Source organism: Aotus nancymaae, unplaced genomic scaffold, assembly GCF_030222135.1.
Source record: "Aotus nancymaae isolate 86718 unplaced genomic scaffold, 86718_ANA_hifiasm-v0.15.2.pri h1tg000058l, whole genome shotgun sequence".
Lineage (NCBI taxonomy): Eukaryota > Metazoa > Chordata > Mammalia > Primates > Aotidae > Aotus > Aotus nancymaae.
In genome coordinates this window covers 48704230-48719590 of record NW_026988472.1, presented here as the reverse complement: position 1 = coordinate 48719590, position 15361 = coordinate 48704230, and the positions used below count along the sequence as shown (strand labels likewise).

At 44.3% G+C, this 15361-nt stretch overlaps 1 protein-coding gene across 1 annotated transcript in view; it reads left to right on the top strand.

The window, feature by feature from the left end:
• Nucleotides 1-15361, top strand: part of WWC3 (WWC family member 3) — a 132075-nt gene that overhangs the window by 56571 nt on the left and 60143 nt on the right. Inside the window, exons 4-5 of the mRNA XM_021671558.2 lie at nucleotides 7759-7835; nucleotides 8665-8744. Coding sequence (XP_021527233.2) covers nucleotides 7759-7835; nucleotides 8665-8744 — 157 coding nt within the window. The remainder of the gene's footprint in view (nucleotides 1-7758; nucleotides 7836-8664; nucleotides 8745-15361) is intronic.

Genomic DNA, 15361 nt, shown 5'->3' with positions numbered 1-15361 from the left:
TCACTAGATTCCATCTCCTGACCTGCCGGAAGTCTCCGTGTGGATACCATCTCTTCCTCCACTTGTGTAGGTTGCCTTCGAGGCCAAAAGTGGGCCTGCCTGTTTTCACGAAAGGGCTAGAGATTCCAGTGGGTTTTCCTGGGGCCTATCAGCTCATCAGGGAAAACGCCAACTATGAATGGAATCTAGGAGTTGATCCAAGTTGTTTATCGACTTGCTCCTGTCCCTAGGGCTTCCACCAAGCTCTCTCAATCTGCCATTTATCCCGAACTACCAGTTACAACAGGGAAAACCCCACTAGAATGGACTCAGATGAATTCTTTCTGGCCACAGAATAAAGTCCAATGCGGTGATCCTGTTGGTGTGACCATGATCTAACAGATGGCTTGTACACCCATGCCAGAGGGCCTGGGCCAATGTTAGGAGCTGCTGGTGTCAGCTTCCATAGCACACGTTGGCTCTGTAGCCACACGGCTCTCACTCTCCAGATCTCTTTTAGTGCTAGTCATTTAACACAGGAGGTGTCTCCTTTTTCTGATACTGTGAACAGAATAACATCTGGACTTAATTCCTACTACTTCCTTCATGGGTAATGAAGTGAAAGGGACTGATATCCAATGAGCTGGTGTTTTCTATGCATTGTTGTAAGTGTTGCCTAAGCATTGCTTTGATCAGTGTTGTCATGTATGTGCTGTTTTCTTTATTGTTCACATGAGCAACTGAATATCAGGGAGGCTAAGTTATTTCTTCAAGATTACATACCCAGCAGATGGTAGAAGTTGGATTTGAGCCCAAATCTGTTTGTGTTGGTGGCCTTCAGTGCTCTGTAAAGTTTCCTAGACATGGAAGAGGCCACTCAGAACAGCTGATGGTGTTTTCGGTTCCCCCATCCAACTTTGTGGTTATCTGAAAATAAAGACTAGTTATAAATTGACAAGTTTTCTGGCAATTTTGCAGCAATAAAAGGGGCAAGTGGAAGGCACAGCACTTTCTAGATCTTGACTTTTCTATGGCCCATGTAGGATCACTAAACTGTTCATTTATTTTTCAATAGCTATTAGCACCTGCTGTTGGTATATACTAAATGATGGGAACATGGTTTTTTTTTTTTTTGAAACATAGTCTCACTCTATCACCAGGCTGGAGTGCAGTGGTGTGATCTCTGCTCACTGCAACCTCCGCTTCCTGGGTTCAAGCGATTCTCCTGCCTCAGCCTCCCAAGTAGCTGGGACTACAGGTGTGCACCACCATGCCCAGCTAAGTTTTGTATTTTTAGTAGAAACAGGGTTTCACCACGTTGGCCAGGATAGTCTCGATCTCTTGACCTTGTGATCTGCCCACCTCGGCCTCCCAAAGGACTGGGATTATAGGCGTGAGCCAGCACACCTGGCCAGGAACATACTTTATCCCTAATGATTGCTTATTGGGAAAGATGAGGCAATAATGTGTGAACAGAGGAATTAACTAGAACAGCCATTTCTAATGTGGGAGCAGAAGGTGGGGAGGAGAAGTGCATCTCACCTATACCCTTCACACATTTCCCTCAAGCTGTGGAAATCATCAGAAGAAAACTGTTCATTGGAGAGGAAAGATTTTGTGTCAATATTGAGCCATCTGGTATCTACGAACATCCAGATCTTGACCTTTTTTGTCCCTGCAAGCAAATTCAGATACTTGGCTGAGTGCTTCGGACACATGTGTCCATGAGGGTAGGAACCCAACTCTGCTTGATTTCTATGAGCTTCTGAGCTAGCTGCCTGGTGGTGCCCAGGCATCAGTTGTGCTTTCTAGAACACTGAGGTGACACTGCTCAACAATGAACTCATTCTCTCTGAGACATACCTGCTACTTTTTCTACAGCTCCATTTTGTATAGTTTTCTTCTACTTTCTTTATTGCAATGTGTTCTTCTATTTGCCTGCTTTTTAACACTGAATATGTTCAGTATCTCAGACACATTTTTTTCCTGGAGTTATTCGTTTATTCTTTCTGAGAAACTCTAGCCCCCAGGCACATTCAGATGAAGCATATATGACCATTTGCAGGATCTTTTGGAAGAAATTCTTGCATGGGGTAGAATGATATAGTCTAAACCTGAGGTCTGCAAACTATGTCAAGCCTGTGGGGTGAATCCTGTCCACTGTGGGTGTTTGTAAATAAAGTTTTATTGGAACACAGCCATGTACATTTACTTACCTATTGTCTATAGCAGCTACAATGGCAGAATTAAGTATTTGAGACAGATCGTATGGCCCACAAAGCCAAAAATATTTACCCTCTAGACCATTAGAGAAAAAGTTTACCAATCCCTGGTCTTCACCTATAGTTCTCAGCCCTGGCTACAAGCTAGAATCTTTAAAAACTTGCTGCTTGGACCTAACCCCAAGAGATTTTGATAGAACTGGCCTTGGGTGGGACCAGGCCATTTTTTTTTTTTTTTAAAGCTTCCCAGGTGATCCCCAGGGTTGAAATCCACTGGGCTAGATGGAGTGTGAGTGGCCCTTGTAGCAGCAGGAATATGACTTTGTTTACTCTCCTAGTTCCTAGGAGCTACTCAAAGTCTACATCGAAAGTCTTTCTGGGTGGCTGGGAAAGAGTCAGCCTTATCTCTGGTGAGAAAGTGCTGACCCACCCTGAATTCTTGGATTAGGTGGTGGTGAAGCTTGACCTTATCAGGCATCAGTCCTGCTGGCATTCTTTCTGAGGCTTCAAGCCTGTCTCACAATGACTGTCTTCCATTGGTGCTCTCTCTGTTTTGTTTGAGACAGGGTCTCGCTTTGTTGCCCAGGCTGGAGTGTGGTAGTGTGATCTCCGCTCACTGCAGCCTCAACCTCCTGGGCTCAGGCGATTCTTTTACCTCAGCCTCTCTAGTAGCTGAAAGTCCAGACACGCGCCACCATACCTGCCTAATTTTTGTACTTTTTGTAATGATGGGGTTTTGCCATGTTGCCCAGGCTGGTCTCAGACTCCTGGACTCAAGAGATCTGCCTGCCTCCACCTCCCAAAGTGTTGGGATTACAGATGTGAGCCACTGCACCCGGCCTCATTGGTGTTCTCACTGTTGAAGGATTTCTCATTTGCTGTCTTGGTTAGGAAAAGGGCTGCAGTCAGTTCATTCCCATTCAACCTTTTGTTTTCCTTCACACAAGCATGTTGGAGCGGGCAGGAGGAAAAGGGATCATGGAGCATTTTTCCCATGTATTAGTCGGCAAGCTTGATTTTGAAGGTTGCAGCAGAGCACACGTGTTTCCTGAGAAATAATCCCCTAGTCTGTCCTGGAGAGAGAATTCTTGGTTAGGATTTGGTGGTATCTTGGGCTACTTCTGTAGATCACCCCCAGGTGGCCTTACTTGATTGTATTTGGTCCTTTGCTTATATTGCCTTAAAAAAAAAAAAAAAAACCATCCTGCCCGCTTTGATGGCCTTGCGCATTTCTCCATCTGCCTCTCTGGTAAATAGTACCTGTCAACCTGGAACCTAGCAGAGCTTGTCAGCCTTTCACCCAGAGTCATTCTTGGCTCAGTTGAGCAACTCCTGACAATGCTGATCCCTGGAGGCCTACACCTGGTCCTAAGGAGCAACCTGGCCCAGAGGATGTCTTTGAAGAAGGATTGCTGGTCTTTTCAAGAATGTCTTCTCCCTGAGGTGACCTTAGGTTCCACATAGCTCAGAGGATTCCTGTACATAAGAGAGACAGAGACAGATAGACACGTGGACACATGCATTTCCCCTTTCAGTAATCTGTAAAACTGAAATCAAGGGTTAAGTACTGGGGTTTGCAGCATTTTGAGTGCTAAATACACAGGTCAAGTTCACCTATTGGGTGGTGGGCATTGTGGAGCTGGAGGACCATGTCTTCTTCTGGGAAAGCTAGCCCATTTAAAGGATCTTTGGCATCTGACCCACAGGAGCCCAAATTCTAGACACAAAGCCTATTATGAATGATGGCATAATCTATTATAGATCAAGTCACTACAAACTGAGTCTTTTAATCTATAAAATGGGCAAGGAAACTTAAGTATCATTTCACCTTCACAAAGATTTTATGAGAATAGATTAAATAAATGTGAAAGGCATCCTATAATAGCAACGTATAATAATTTACATTGCTGTGGTCCAGCTAGGCTATAACCTTGTTATTACATCATCTGAGGCAATGTTATATGCCTGAGCAGACTCCATATGCTATTTAATAGCTCTGTCCAATCAACTCTTCAAGAGAGAAGAAAGCTTCAGAGGTGAAACTCTGGTCTTTATCATAAACTTCGAGATTGGAGACATGTTTTAATAGAGGAAGATATTCCTTTTTATAAATGTTGTGGAAGGCCAAGTGTGGTGGCTTATGCTTGTAATCCCAGCACGTTGGGAGGCCAAGGCGGGTGGATAACTTGAGGTCTGGGGTTCGATACCAGCCTGGCCAACATGGCGAAACCCCATCTCTACTAAAAATACAAAAAATTAGCTGGGTGGTGGCAGCAGCTATTCGGGAGGCTGAGACAGGAGAATTGTTTGAACCCAGGAGGTGGAGGTTGCAGTGAGCTGAGATCATGCCATTGTGCTCTGGCCTGTCTCCAAAAGAAAAATTGTGTAGTGCATGCTGTTATGGGGTCTGGAGTCCTGAGCTGTTCCTTAGACTCTGTAAATGGTTCTTATAGACTTATTGTGAGATATGAGGAACTGATAATTTTATTTATAAATTGAATTATATTATTAAAAGTTATGCCAGTGTTTACAACCATGCTCAGCATTTGAAGATAAAATGTATTCACCATGTTAAGTACTCGAATAGACTTTTCCCTTACCCAAGTCCTGGAATTTTATAATTTTATAGAGATCATAGCAAAAGTAAACATGAATGAGATCCATATAATTAAAAGGTATTCTGTCATTTATGATGGTTTCAGCTGCAACAAACAAGACTAACTCTCACGGGCCTGGACAATAAGGAAATTCATTGTCACATAGCGGAGTCCTCTGGAGGTGGGGTGGGATTCCCCATAGGTGGATTCAGTGGCTCAGTGGTGTTATTGGCTTGTCATTTTCCCCCTCTAGGAGTGGGTACAGGCTGGGCTGAGTCTCTTGGGGAGAGGTGGCTACCCAACACCTCCAGGGTTCTGGTACTTAGGAAGGAGAAATGGGGGAAGGTTACTGTTTAGATGTCCAGCAGTATCCGAGACACCTCTCCTGTGTATTTCAAGTCTCTTTGCTAATTTTCCCTATGAACCTGCACAGACAGAAGAAGTTTGGTACTGATGCAGTGTTTTTTTTTTTTGAGTGCAGTGGCGTGATCTTGACTCACTGCAGCCTCTGCCTTCTGGGTTCAAGCGAGTTTCCTGCCTCAGCCCCCTGAGTAGCTGGGATCCCACCACCACGCCCAGCTAATTTTTGTGTTTTTAGTAGAGACAGGGTTTCACCATGTTGGGCAGGATGGTCTCCATCTCTTGACCTCGTGATCTGCCTGTCTCAGCCTCCCAAAGTGCCGAGCCACCGCGCCCGGCTGGTACTGATGTTTAACATTGCAGTGAACTTTGTTGAACTTTGGTGGTAGGGTTGCTTTCTACCCTTAATGGGAAAGATCCCAGGTGATAACTCTTGGCGTTGTGTTCCTCCCACTGCAAGTTGACAAGTTGACACATGTGTTGTAGTGTTGTAAGCCAGGATTCAGCAAGCCCTAACCTCATAGCCTCCTTTGCGTATTATCTCTATCCCAAGTGAAAGGCCTTTTAGCTCAGATCTGGGAAACTTAAAGTCCCAGGAGTTTAATGTGGAGATTTTTCTATAAATTATTTCTGTCTTTTGAGGGCATTGTTGGAGATGTTATTTTCGTTACTGATCTTAAGTGAAACCAAAGAGTCAGGCAAGATGGAAGATGTAATATTTGGAAATAGGCAGTCTTGTCTAAGAAAGAATTGTTTGTAAAATGTTTTACTCCATGTCTTTGAGAGATCATGAGTCTAAGTATAAGAAAATTGGAGATCAAGTTTACAAACATTTAGCTCTTCCAGTTGTTTACTTCCAGTAGATTCAGTTGTTTGAAATTCTGACTGAATGGGACTTAGGGATTTTCCATGGAACTGTTATTAAGATAGGAGATCTGACTGCTCAAATGAACTTTGGATGTGGTTCTAATTGAGGTTTGAAGTAGTTGTGCTGTTGAAGCTACTTGGTGTTGAGCCATCCTTTGCAGTATATAGTCCACAAATGATTTTGAATTATTTTCTTGTCGTTGGCACCTAAGTTATCTGAATGACAGCCAGCCTTTAGTTCTCACATCAAAGGAGTTAAAGAAAGGACTCTGTCCCTACAGATGTGTCTTCTGAGCAGGTGATGTTAATGTTAACTGGGAGGCATATGGCACCAGAGTGGGGTGGTTCACAGATGAAGACAGACCATCATTCCACCAGCTAAGCAAAAGAAGGGAGGCCACGCAGTAGTGGTGCAGAGCCCATGCCTTCAGAAACCTAAAGAGAGGAGGCAGAAGCATCAGGAAAAAGCACCGCAGGGCAGTGGATGAGGTGTTAGAAATTAGGAATAGCCACTCGCTGCTCCAGCTGCCGTAACACTGGAAAAAGCTCGTATCTTTGTGCACAGAAATTTGCCAACTGTGCCTAGCATGTAAACAGCTCTGTGGCTCTTATTCACCCCTAAGTATTGGTTACTCATGATAACGATGCCGTGTCTGTAAAAAGACTTTAAATCATGTACACTGCATTGTTTAGGAAAGCATTGAGCTATGTGATGTCTTTTAGCTAAACATTCATCAAAGCACGTTATTAGAGTAAAAGCGTGAGTGCCTCACTTTGGTTTCTGTGGGACAAACAACTTGGGAACCCATCTTTTTCTCAAGCCAGATGCTGACGTATTACCAGAAATCTGTCTTTTTTATTTTACAGTTTTCTTTTTTTTTCTTTTTTCTTTTTCTTTTTTTTTTTTTTTCTGAGACAGTGTCTTGCTGTGTTGCCAGGCGCCATGCTGGAGTGCAGTGGCACGATTTCGGCTCACTGCAACCTCCTCCTCCTGGATTCAAGTGATTCTCTTGCCTCAGCCTCCTGAGTAGCTGGGACTACAGGCACGCGCCAGCACACCCAGCTAATTTTTGTATTTTTTAGTAGAGACGGGGTTTCAACATGGTCTCGATCTCTTGACCTCGTGATCTGCCTGCCTCGGTCTCCCAAAGTGCTGGGATTACAGGCGTGAGCCACCGCGCCCGGCCTTATTTTACAATTTTCTAATGTTTTTTCCTTTCTTGCATGAAAAATTGTTCATCTGGAGGATATAGGTGTGAAGAAAATAAAAATAAAATAATCTTTAATGCAGCCACTGAGAATCACTGCAGTTAACTTTTTGGTTCTATCTTTCTAGTGATTTCTGTGTATGTGTTTTAATAGAAAGTATAAATAGGTTCATACTGTATGTGCTATTCACATATTAAGTATAGTTTCCTACATCATAATCATGCCTCTTTCCCTCTTCCCCCATGTCTATATGGTATTTAACTCTAGTAGTTTTATGGTAGAACTAAACAGACTTTTGCCTGACCTACAGCCATATGTTTTATTATATGAGATCCTATAGAAAGTCCTGATGCAAATATCAAACATCAGGAAGATTTGAGGATGTTAAATGTCAGTTCTTTAGGAGCCAGTGCCCACTCGTAAAGCTGAGATTTAGAATTATTTAATGCCATGAATCAGAAGTTCCTTATGTGTATGTAGTTTGAAGGACCCATTATAAAATAAAATATTTTCTTTCTATTTAGCATTCTCTGGATATTCAACAAATACAAAGTATGACCCACACCAAATTAAAGCAGAAATAGCAAGTCGTCGGGATAGGGTGAGTAAAACCCATGTTTTTACAACCAGGTGGATGGAAGCCTGGGCCCTCGCAGCCTAGGGCGCTGCTGGTATCCTCTGGTTGACTCCTTCTGGAGGGATTGCTCCTGTAGCAGTGTTAGACCAGACGGGTTCTGACACTCCTTCCCTGGTGACACCTGAATTACCATGTTTCATCTCTTCAGACCCTTGTCTTGGTTGTCTGGGAAGCGGAACAGTTTTGTTGCATTTGGGACAAAGCACGAGAAACATCTTGGCAATGAAGCCTGCTCCTCTCTTGATGTGTCATTCCCTGAATCAGGGTGTATCTTTTAGTGCAGTGGTTCTCAAATTTTAGCACAGCTAAGAAAAATACCTGGGAGCTTGTTTCAAGTGCGCGCTTTCAGGCCTAGCCCCTGAGTTTGACATGGGCCTGGAGCAGGTCCCAGGATCTGTTTCAAGAAGCACTCCAGGAGCCATTGAGTTTCAGGTAGTCGGAGAGCACGCTTCTAGACACAGTTTCATGTATGGGGTCTGAGAGGAGTAGGTAGAAGGAAAGATGAAGAATGTTTTAGCAAAGTTGCCAGTTGTAATGTGTAAACCTTGAAAATGCAAATAGTTGCTGGTTCCCCCCTTGCATAAGAGCCTGTCAGTCACCTGGGATTTTTGTATCTAAGCACAGCAGCTCTTCTAGAAAGGCTGCTTATGCATGTGAATGGAAGTTCATAGTGAGACTAGATGATCCCCTGAACTGCAAGCCGAGTAGAAACTCAGATGGCAGTGCTAATAACAACTGTAGAAATCATTCTTCACAGCTGGTTTTTGGAAAAAAAAATATGATTTGTCTTTAGCTTTCCAGATTAAAACGAGAGCTGACACAGATGAAGCAGGAACTGCAGTACAAAGAAAAGGGGGTGGAGACCCTGCAAGAGTGAGTTGTCTGGACACTTGTCCCAAAGCTTCATGACCTTCACTTTCATGCCTTTATTTCTGCTCATTATTTTCCAATGCTAATTTCAAAATCTCTCTTTTCCTTGGAGATACTTCATTGCTTTCAGTGGAAATACTTGGGAAACAAGACCTTTATTTTTATGTTTATGCACGTTTGCTCTAGCTGTTTAAGACACTCATGGCTAATTACATTTAAATTTGACTTTTTCTTAGTTTTAGTCTTTTAAACTTTTTGTTCTAAAATTGACATTTAAAGTAAAAGAAAATTAAAAGTTTAGTTTCCCAGTCCCAGTAGCCGCATCAGAAGTACTCAGTAGTGACATGTGGCTACTGCAGATTTTCTCCACCTTTTAGCACTAGTGACATTTGGGGTTGGATCATTCTTGTCTTGCGAGGAGTATCCTATGCACTGTAGAATGTTGTCTTGGCCAGGCGTGGTAGTTCATGCCTGTAATGCCAACACTTTGGGAGGCTGAGGCGGGTGGATCACCTGAAGTCAGGAGTTTGAGACCAGCCTGGCCAACATGGTGAAACCTCATCTCTACTAAAAATACAAAAAATAGCTGGGCGTGGTGGTGGGCACCTGTAATCCCAGCTACTCAGGAGACTGAGGCAGGGAGAATCGCTTAAACCCAGGAGGCGGAGATTGCAGTGAGCTGAGATCATGCCATTGCACTCCAGCCTGGGTGACAGAGTGAGGTGACAGCACTCCAGCCTGGGTGACATACTGTTCAAGGTGGCTTGAACAGCAGATATTTGTTTCTTACAGTTCTGGAGGCTGGAGGTCCAATATTTGGTTCCTGATGAGGGCCTGATACCTGATTTGCAGATGACCATCTTGTCACAGTATCGTCTCCTGACTAAGAGAGCAAAATCTCTGGTCTCTCTTCCTTTTCCTAATCCCATCATGGGGTCCCACCCTTTGACCTTATCTAACCCTAATTGCCTCCCAAAGGCCCCACCTTCAAATGCCATCACATTAGAGGGTAAGGCTGCCACCTAAGAATTTGGAGGACACACAAACACGCAGTCCATAACAGCAGTCATTGTGCTCAGTTGTGCAGAGGACAGCACTAGCACCTGGTACGTGGCCAGCCCGAAACAATTAGCTTGACTCCGTGTGGTGACTGTTACTGATGCAGGTGGGCAGCATGTTGCCCTTTTTCATCCTGTGTGCAGATGAATTCAGTGACACACGTGACTGCAGCACCACTCTTTATGGGGAGGTAATAAAGGAATGTGAGGGACAGATGTAATTATCTCGGCCTCATATGAAGGGTAGTCAAATCCTGTTGCTTAACATGAGGTTGAGATAGACTTTCTCAATCATGCAGGATTGGGTGAGTTCAGGATTCTTTGTGTGTCTACTTTTTTATTAAGGTCACATGGGCACCAGGGGAGATAAAAGAAAAGTGAGCTGGGTCCTGCCTCGAGGGGCTTGACTCTCTGGTCCTGACCACAAGGGCTGTTCAGATGATTTCTTCAGAAACACTGCTATGCCGAAGGCTCCCCAGCAAGATGGCTTTTGATGAACGTGTTATCATATTTAGTGTGATGTGAATTCTTTTAACCTAATTGCCTGCTTTTTGCTTTCTCTACCATTACCCAGCTATGTGTGTGTGTGCATTTTGGATCTATAGTCAGAGCTTCCTTTTATTAGCTCTGGTTAGTACAGCTGCTGCTGCTTTAAGTTTTTTTTTTTTTTTTTTTTTTTTTGAGACAGAGTCTTGCTCTTGTCGCCCAGGCTAGAGTGCAGCGGTGCGATCTTGACTCGCTGCAACTTCTGCCTCCCGGGTCCCAGTGATTCTCCTGCCTTAGTCTCCCCAGTAGCTGGGATTACAGGTGCCTGCCACCACACCTGGCTAATTTTTGTATTTTTAATAAAGATGGTGTTTCACCACATTGGCTAGGCTCGTCTTGAACTCCTGACCTCAGGTGATTCACCCGCCTTGGCCTCCCAAAGTTCTGGGATTACAGGTGTGAGCCACTGCGCCTGGCCCAATATGTAGTTTTATAGTTAGGCATTGTGCATGCCAGAGGTTGCAGTTAATGTCATTCTCACTTGCAGCTCTGAGGAAGGTGACTGGAGTTCAGGAACAGTCTGAGTTTGCTCAGGATCCCTGAGCATCAGCAAGGAGCCGCGTCTGGCACTTCCCTCATGGCTGTGGTTTCTGTAGTGGGTTGCTGGGCTCAGCGCCTGTTGCTTTGCCTGGGCTCCATCATTCTGGTGAACCCCATTTCCTTATTTGAAGACAAAGGCCATATAGCAGTGTCAGCTGAAGATGGACTGATCTAGAAAATAAAATGTGCTACTGAGTGAGAAAACCCCCTTCTCCTTAGCATGGCTAGGATGTAAATTCATCTCTTGTAGTTGCAGTGGTTTCAAGAAGAGGAAAAGGCAGCCTCTGTTTCCCTAGGGGTATTAGTCAGAGAAGCAGGAGCCAGAATAGCGAGAATTTTAACTTTACACCTGCAGCCAAAACGGAGCGCAAGTTGTGCTCCTGGAAGAGAGGCGGGCCAGTGCTGTTTGGATTTTCTTTCTGCTGCTTTCATTATCAAGATCCCACGCTTGGGAACAGCAATTGTAAACTTGCCCCTTGCCAAGGGGAGGCTCCTCCTGCCTGCCAGAGCTCATGAGAATACCCACCCTCCCCCTGGAGGCCAAGGAGTGGCCTGTGGAAGGCTCTGGACCTGGCCTTGGTCCTGAGGGGCCCACCCCACAGCATGCCTGGCCAGGGGGCGAGTTGGCTTTTGGGAGGGAGCTGCTGAGAGCCATTGTTTCCTGGGCATGATGCCTCGGCTCTGTCTGAGGCTGCGTTGTCACAGTGCACATTTACTTTATTCTGGGACAGATACAGCCTCACAGGAAGAAAAAACACAGGCACCCGTGCCACTCTTAAAATATTTTTGTAAGTGGAAGATAATCTGGTAGCCTTTCTGTGAGTTCCACAGCTTATCAGATGAAAACAGCCTCATGATTTTTCTGGTATTGAACATTGGGCTTTTATGTTTGGACCAAATCATGCAAATGTATATTATTTTATTGAGAAATTTTAGAAGGTCTTTTCAAGCACTGAAAATGTGATTACCCCATCTCTACTGGGAAATCCTGACTATAAGTACAGATAGCACGTGAGCTGTTGTACATAAACATGAAGTGTCTCTGATTTTATCACCAATATTACTTTAAGGCAGTGACCCGAGATTTTCCTCCAGAAAATTTCCTGCTGTTCTTGCTTCCCAGAATATCCAGTGTATTCTTTTCCAGAGCACCTCACCAGGAGTTTGGCTGCTTATAACATTTTAAACTTGCCTTGTTTATCTTGGTGAATTTCCTGGCTAGCAAGGAAATTCATCATTACATTTGGGTCCAAGTAAGGAAAAAAGAACCTTTTGTATTTTACTTTAAATCTATATACATTGTTGATTGTTGTAGAGAGGAATTGGCCACAGGTATGTTCACTGGGTTAATGATACAATACGTACGTGTGTGTGTGTGTGTGTGTTATATCTGTATCTATGTGAAGTGTATACATGTAAGCTTTTAATGATGGAAAATTTCAAGCATAAAAGAGAGAATAGTATACTGAAACCCTCCTGTACCCCTCACCCCATTTTACCTGCACAATGGCCATTCTTGGTTCAGTGGTGACCCCACCCCATCTGCTAAGCTCTCACTGCCTTATTGAAGCAAATCCCAGAATCCCATTTAATCCATAAATACGTCTCCTAAAGTTATGGACTCCTTTTGAAAATACCTATAATCCCTGTATCCCACTTAGCAGGCATCTTGTGTCCAGTGAGCTCTCCCATTTCTTCAGGTGTTTGGGTCCAGTTTGGGCCACAGAGTGCCTTTGGTTGATGTGTCTCTTAAGTCTTTTCGTCTCTACTCTCCCTCCTTTTTTTCCCCCGCTAGCTTATTTGTTGGAGAAAGTAATTAGGTTGTCCTATAGAATTTCCCTAATGTTGGGTTTTGCTGCTGAAATTCACATGATACCATTGAACATGTTCCTCTGTCCCTTGTTATTGATGCAAATGGGCATAATAGTTTGAGAGGCTTGATCTGATTCAAGTTCGATTTCTTTTCTCTTTTGAGTAAGAATGTTTTTTAGGTGGTGCTGTTACTTCCATCAGGAGGCACCCACTCTCTGGTTGTTTCCTTTTGTGGTGTGAAGATTATCGGTAGGTTCTGGCCTTGTTGGCTCAATGCTTTCATTTATATTGATAACATTTCTCGTCAGCTTTTTACCTAAGTTATGCACGTGTATCTTTCAGGATAAGTTCCCGAAAGCCGGCTTGGTAGGTTAAAGGGTGAATATATTTGTTGTATTATGGGTTCAATATTTCTTATCTGAAATGCTTAGGACCAGAAGTGTTTTGGATTTCAGTTTTTTTTTTTGTTTTAGGATATTTGCATTATATTTACTGGTTCAATATCCCTGATCCAAAAATCTGAAACCTGAAATGCTTCAGTGGTCATTTTCTTTGAGTGTCATTTCAATGCTTAAAAAGTTTCAGATTTTGAAGCACTTTGGATTTCAGATTTGCAGATTAGGGATACTCAGCTTGTATTGGATATGGCCAGATTCCTCTGCTGAGGGGTTACCCCGTTTTGCCTTCCTACCACTAACATATGAGTGTTCTCATTTCCTGTGGCTTTGCCAACAGGATGTGTTGATAAGCATTTGCATTTTTGCCAGTCTCATACATGAGAGATAGTATCTCAGTGTAGTTTCAATTTGCATTTCTCTTGAGGCCTTTATAAAAGTCTTCAGAAAATAGGAGCACCATTTATAATGAATAATTAAAGTTTTCAGAAAAATTGAGCTTTTCCAGTGAGAGATCTCCTGGACTCTTGCCCTAAAGTTTCTGAAACTTTTTGGAAAAATTATCTTACTGTAAACTTACTACTAGTGTCCAGAGGCAAAGGGAAGACTCAGGACCAGGACACACGCAATGCTTCCCAACTGGGTGACGTGCGTGAACGGGTCAAGTGTATCAACTGATGTAGGCAAATTCCCCTCTCCAGCTCCTGCCTGGAAATCTAGAGCTCTAGAATGTACCTTGTGTTAGATTATTATTATTTTTTTTTTGAGATGGAGTCTCGCTCTGTGGTCTAGGATGAAGTGCAGTGGTGCTATCTTGGCTCACTGCAACCTCTGCCTCTCGGGTTCAAGTGATTCTCACGCCTCAGCCTCCTGAGTAGCTGGGACTACAGGTGCACAGCACTACACCCAGGTAATTTTTGTATTTTTTAGTAGAGATGGGGTTTCACCATGTTGCCCAGATTGGTCTCTAACTTCTGGGCTCAAGCCATCCACCCACCTCGACCTCCCACAGTGCTGGGATTACAGGCGTGAGCCCCTGCTCCCGGCCCCTTACGTTAGATTCTGAGTTGTCCTACAGCTGGGAAGCTCATTTAACATTGCTTTTCCCTGAGTTTCCTGCTTGTGTTATTGGAGGTTTTTCCTGCCATGACATCTATAATGTCCCTAAGCACTGGCTTGATGGCAGAAGATGATTTTGGAGAATATTGCCTGACCGTCTTGTCCATAGTGTGCTGTTTCCACACCCCACCTCTGATCCTTCTCACAGCTTCCATCACTATGACTCTGGGCCAGGCATTAGTGGGAGTCTCCATCCTTACACAGTAGCCACGGCGTTCTTCTACAGCTCATACTCTCCTTGTGCTCCTCCTGTGGCTCTCTCTCACCTGGAACACAAACCAGACTCTATATAGTCTGGCCCCTGGCCCTGCCTCATTTCCCTCTAGTTTCACCTTTGAAAGGGATGTCCTGCCTTTACCATGGGTACTTGCAGCTCCCTCTGCCTGGAATGCTCTTTTCCCCAGATTCTCACATGCCTGCTCCCTCCCTTCCATGGGCCTTTGCTTAGTGACATCTCGCGAGATCCCGACTTAACCATCCATCTAAAAATGTACTCTGTCGGCCGGGCATGGTGGCTCACGCCTGTAATCCCAGCACTTTGGGAGGCTGAGGCAGGTGGATCACCTGAAGTCAGGAGTTTGAGACCAGCCTGGTGAACATGGTGAAACCTTGTCTCTATTGAAAAATACAAAAATTAGCTGGGCATAGTGGCAGGCCCCTATAATCCCAGCTACTTGGGAGGCTGAAGCTGGAGAATTGCTTGATTCTCCATCCTGGGGAGCGGATGTTGCAGTGAGCCGAGATCGCGCCACTTCACTCCAGCCTGCGCGAAAGAGCCTGAAACTCTGTCTTAAAAAAAAAAAAAAGTACTCTGTCACACTTTATCCCCAAACTCGACTTCATTTTTTTTGAAGGCATTCGTGACTGCCTGACCTAAGGATGTGCCTTTCATTGTCTTGTCTCCTTGGCTCGAATTGTGCCGCACGAGGACAAGGACTTGGCTTTGTTCACTGCTTCATCCTGAAGACCCAGCCGGTTCCCAGTACAGGGTGGGGCTTGGGAGTAAATGCAGATTGCCTGGGTGCTGGGGGGAGTGGTTGAGGTCGCTGCTGCTGCCTGCTGGTAGCCATCACAGGGTCCATTTCTTTCTTGGACACTGGGACACTGAGTGAGGGCAGATCTTTCCTTGGCCAAAAGTTTTGTCCCTGGG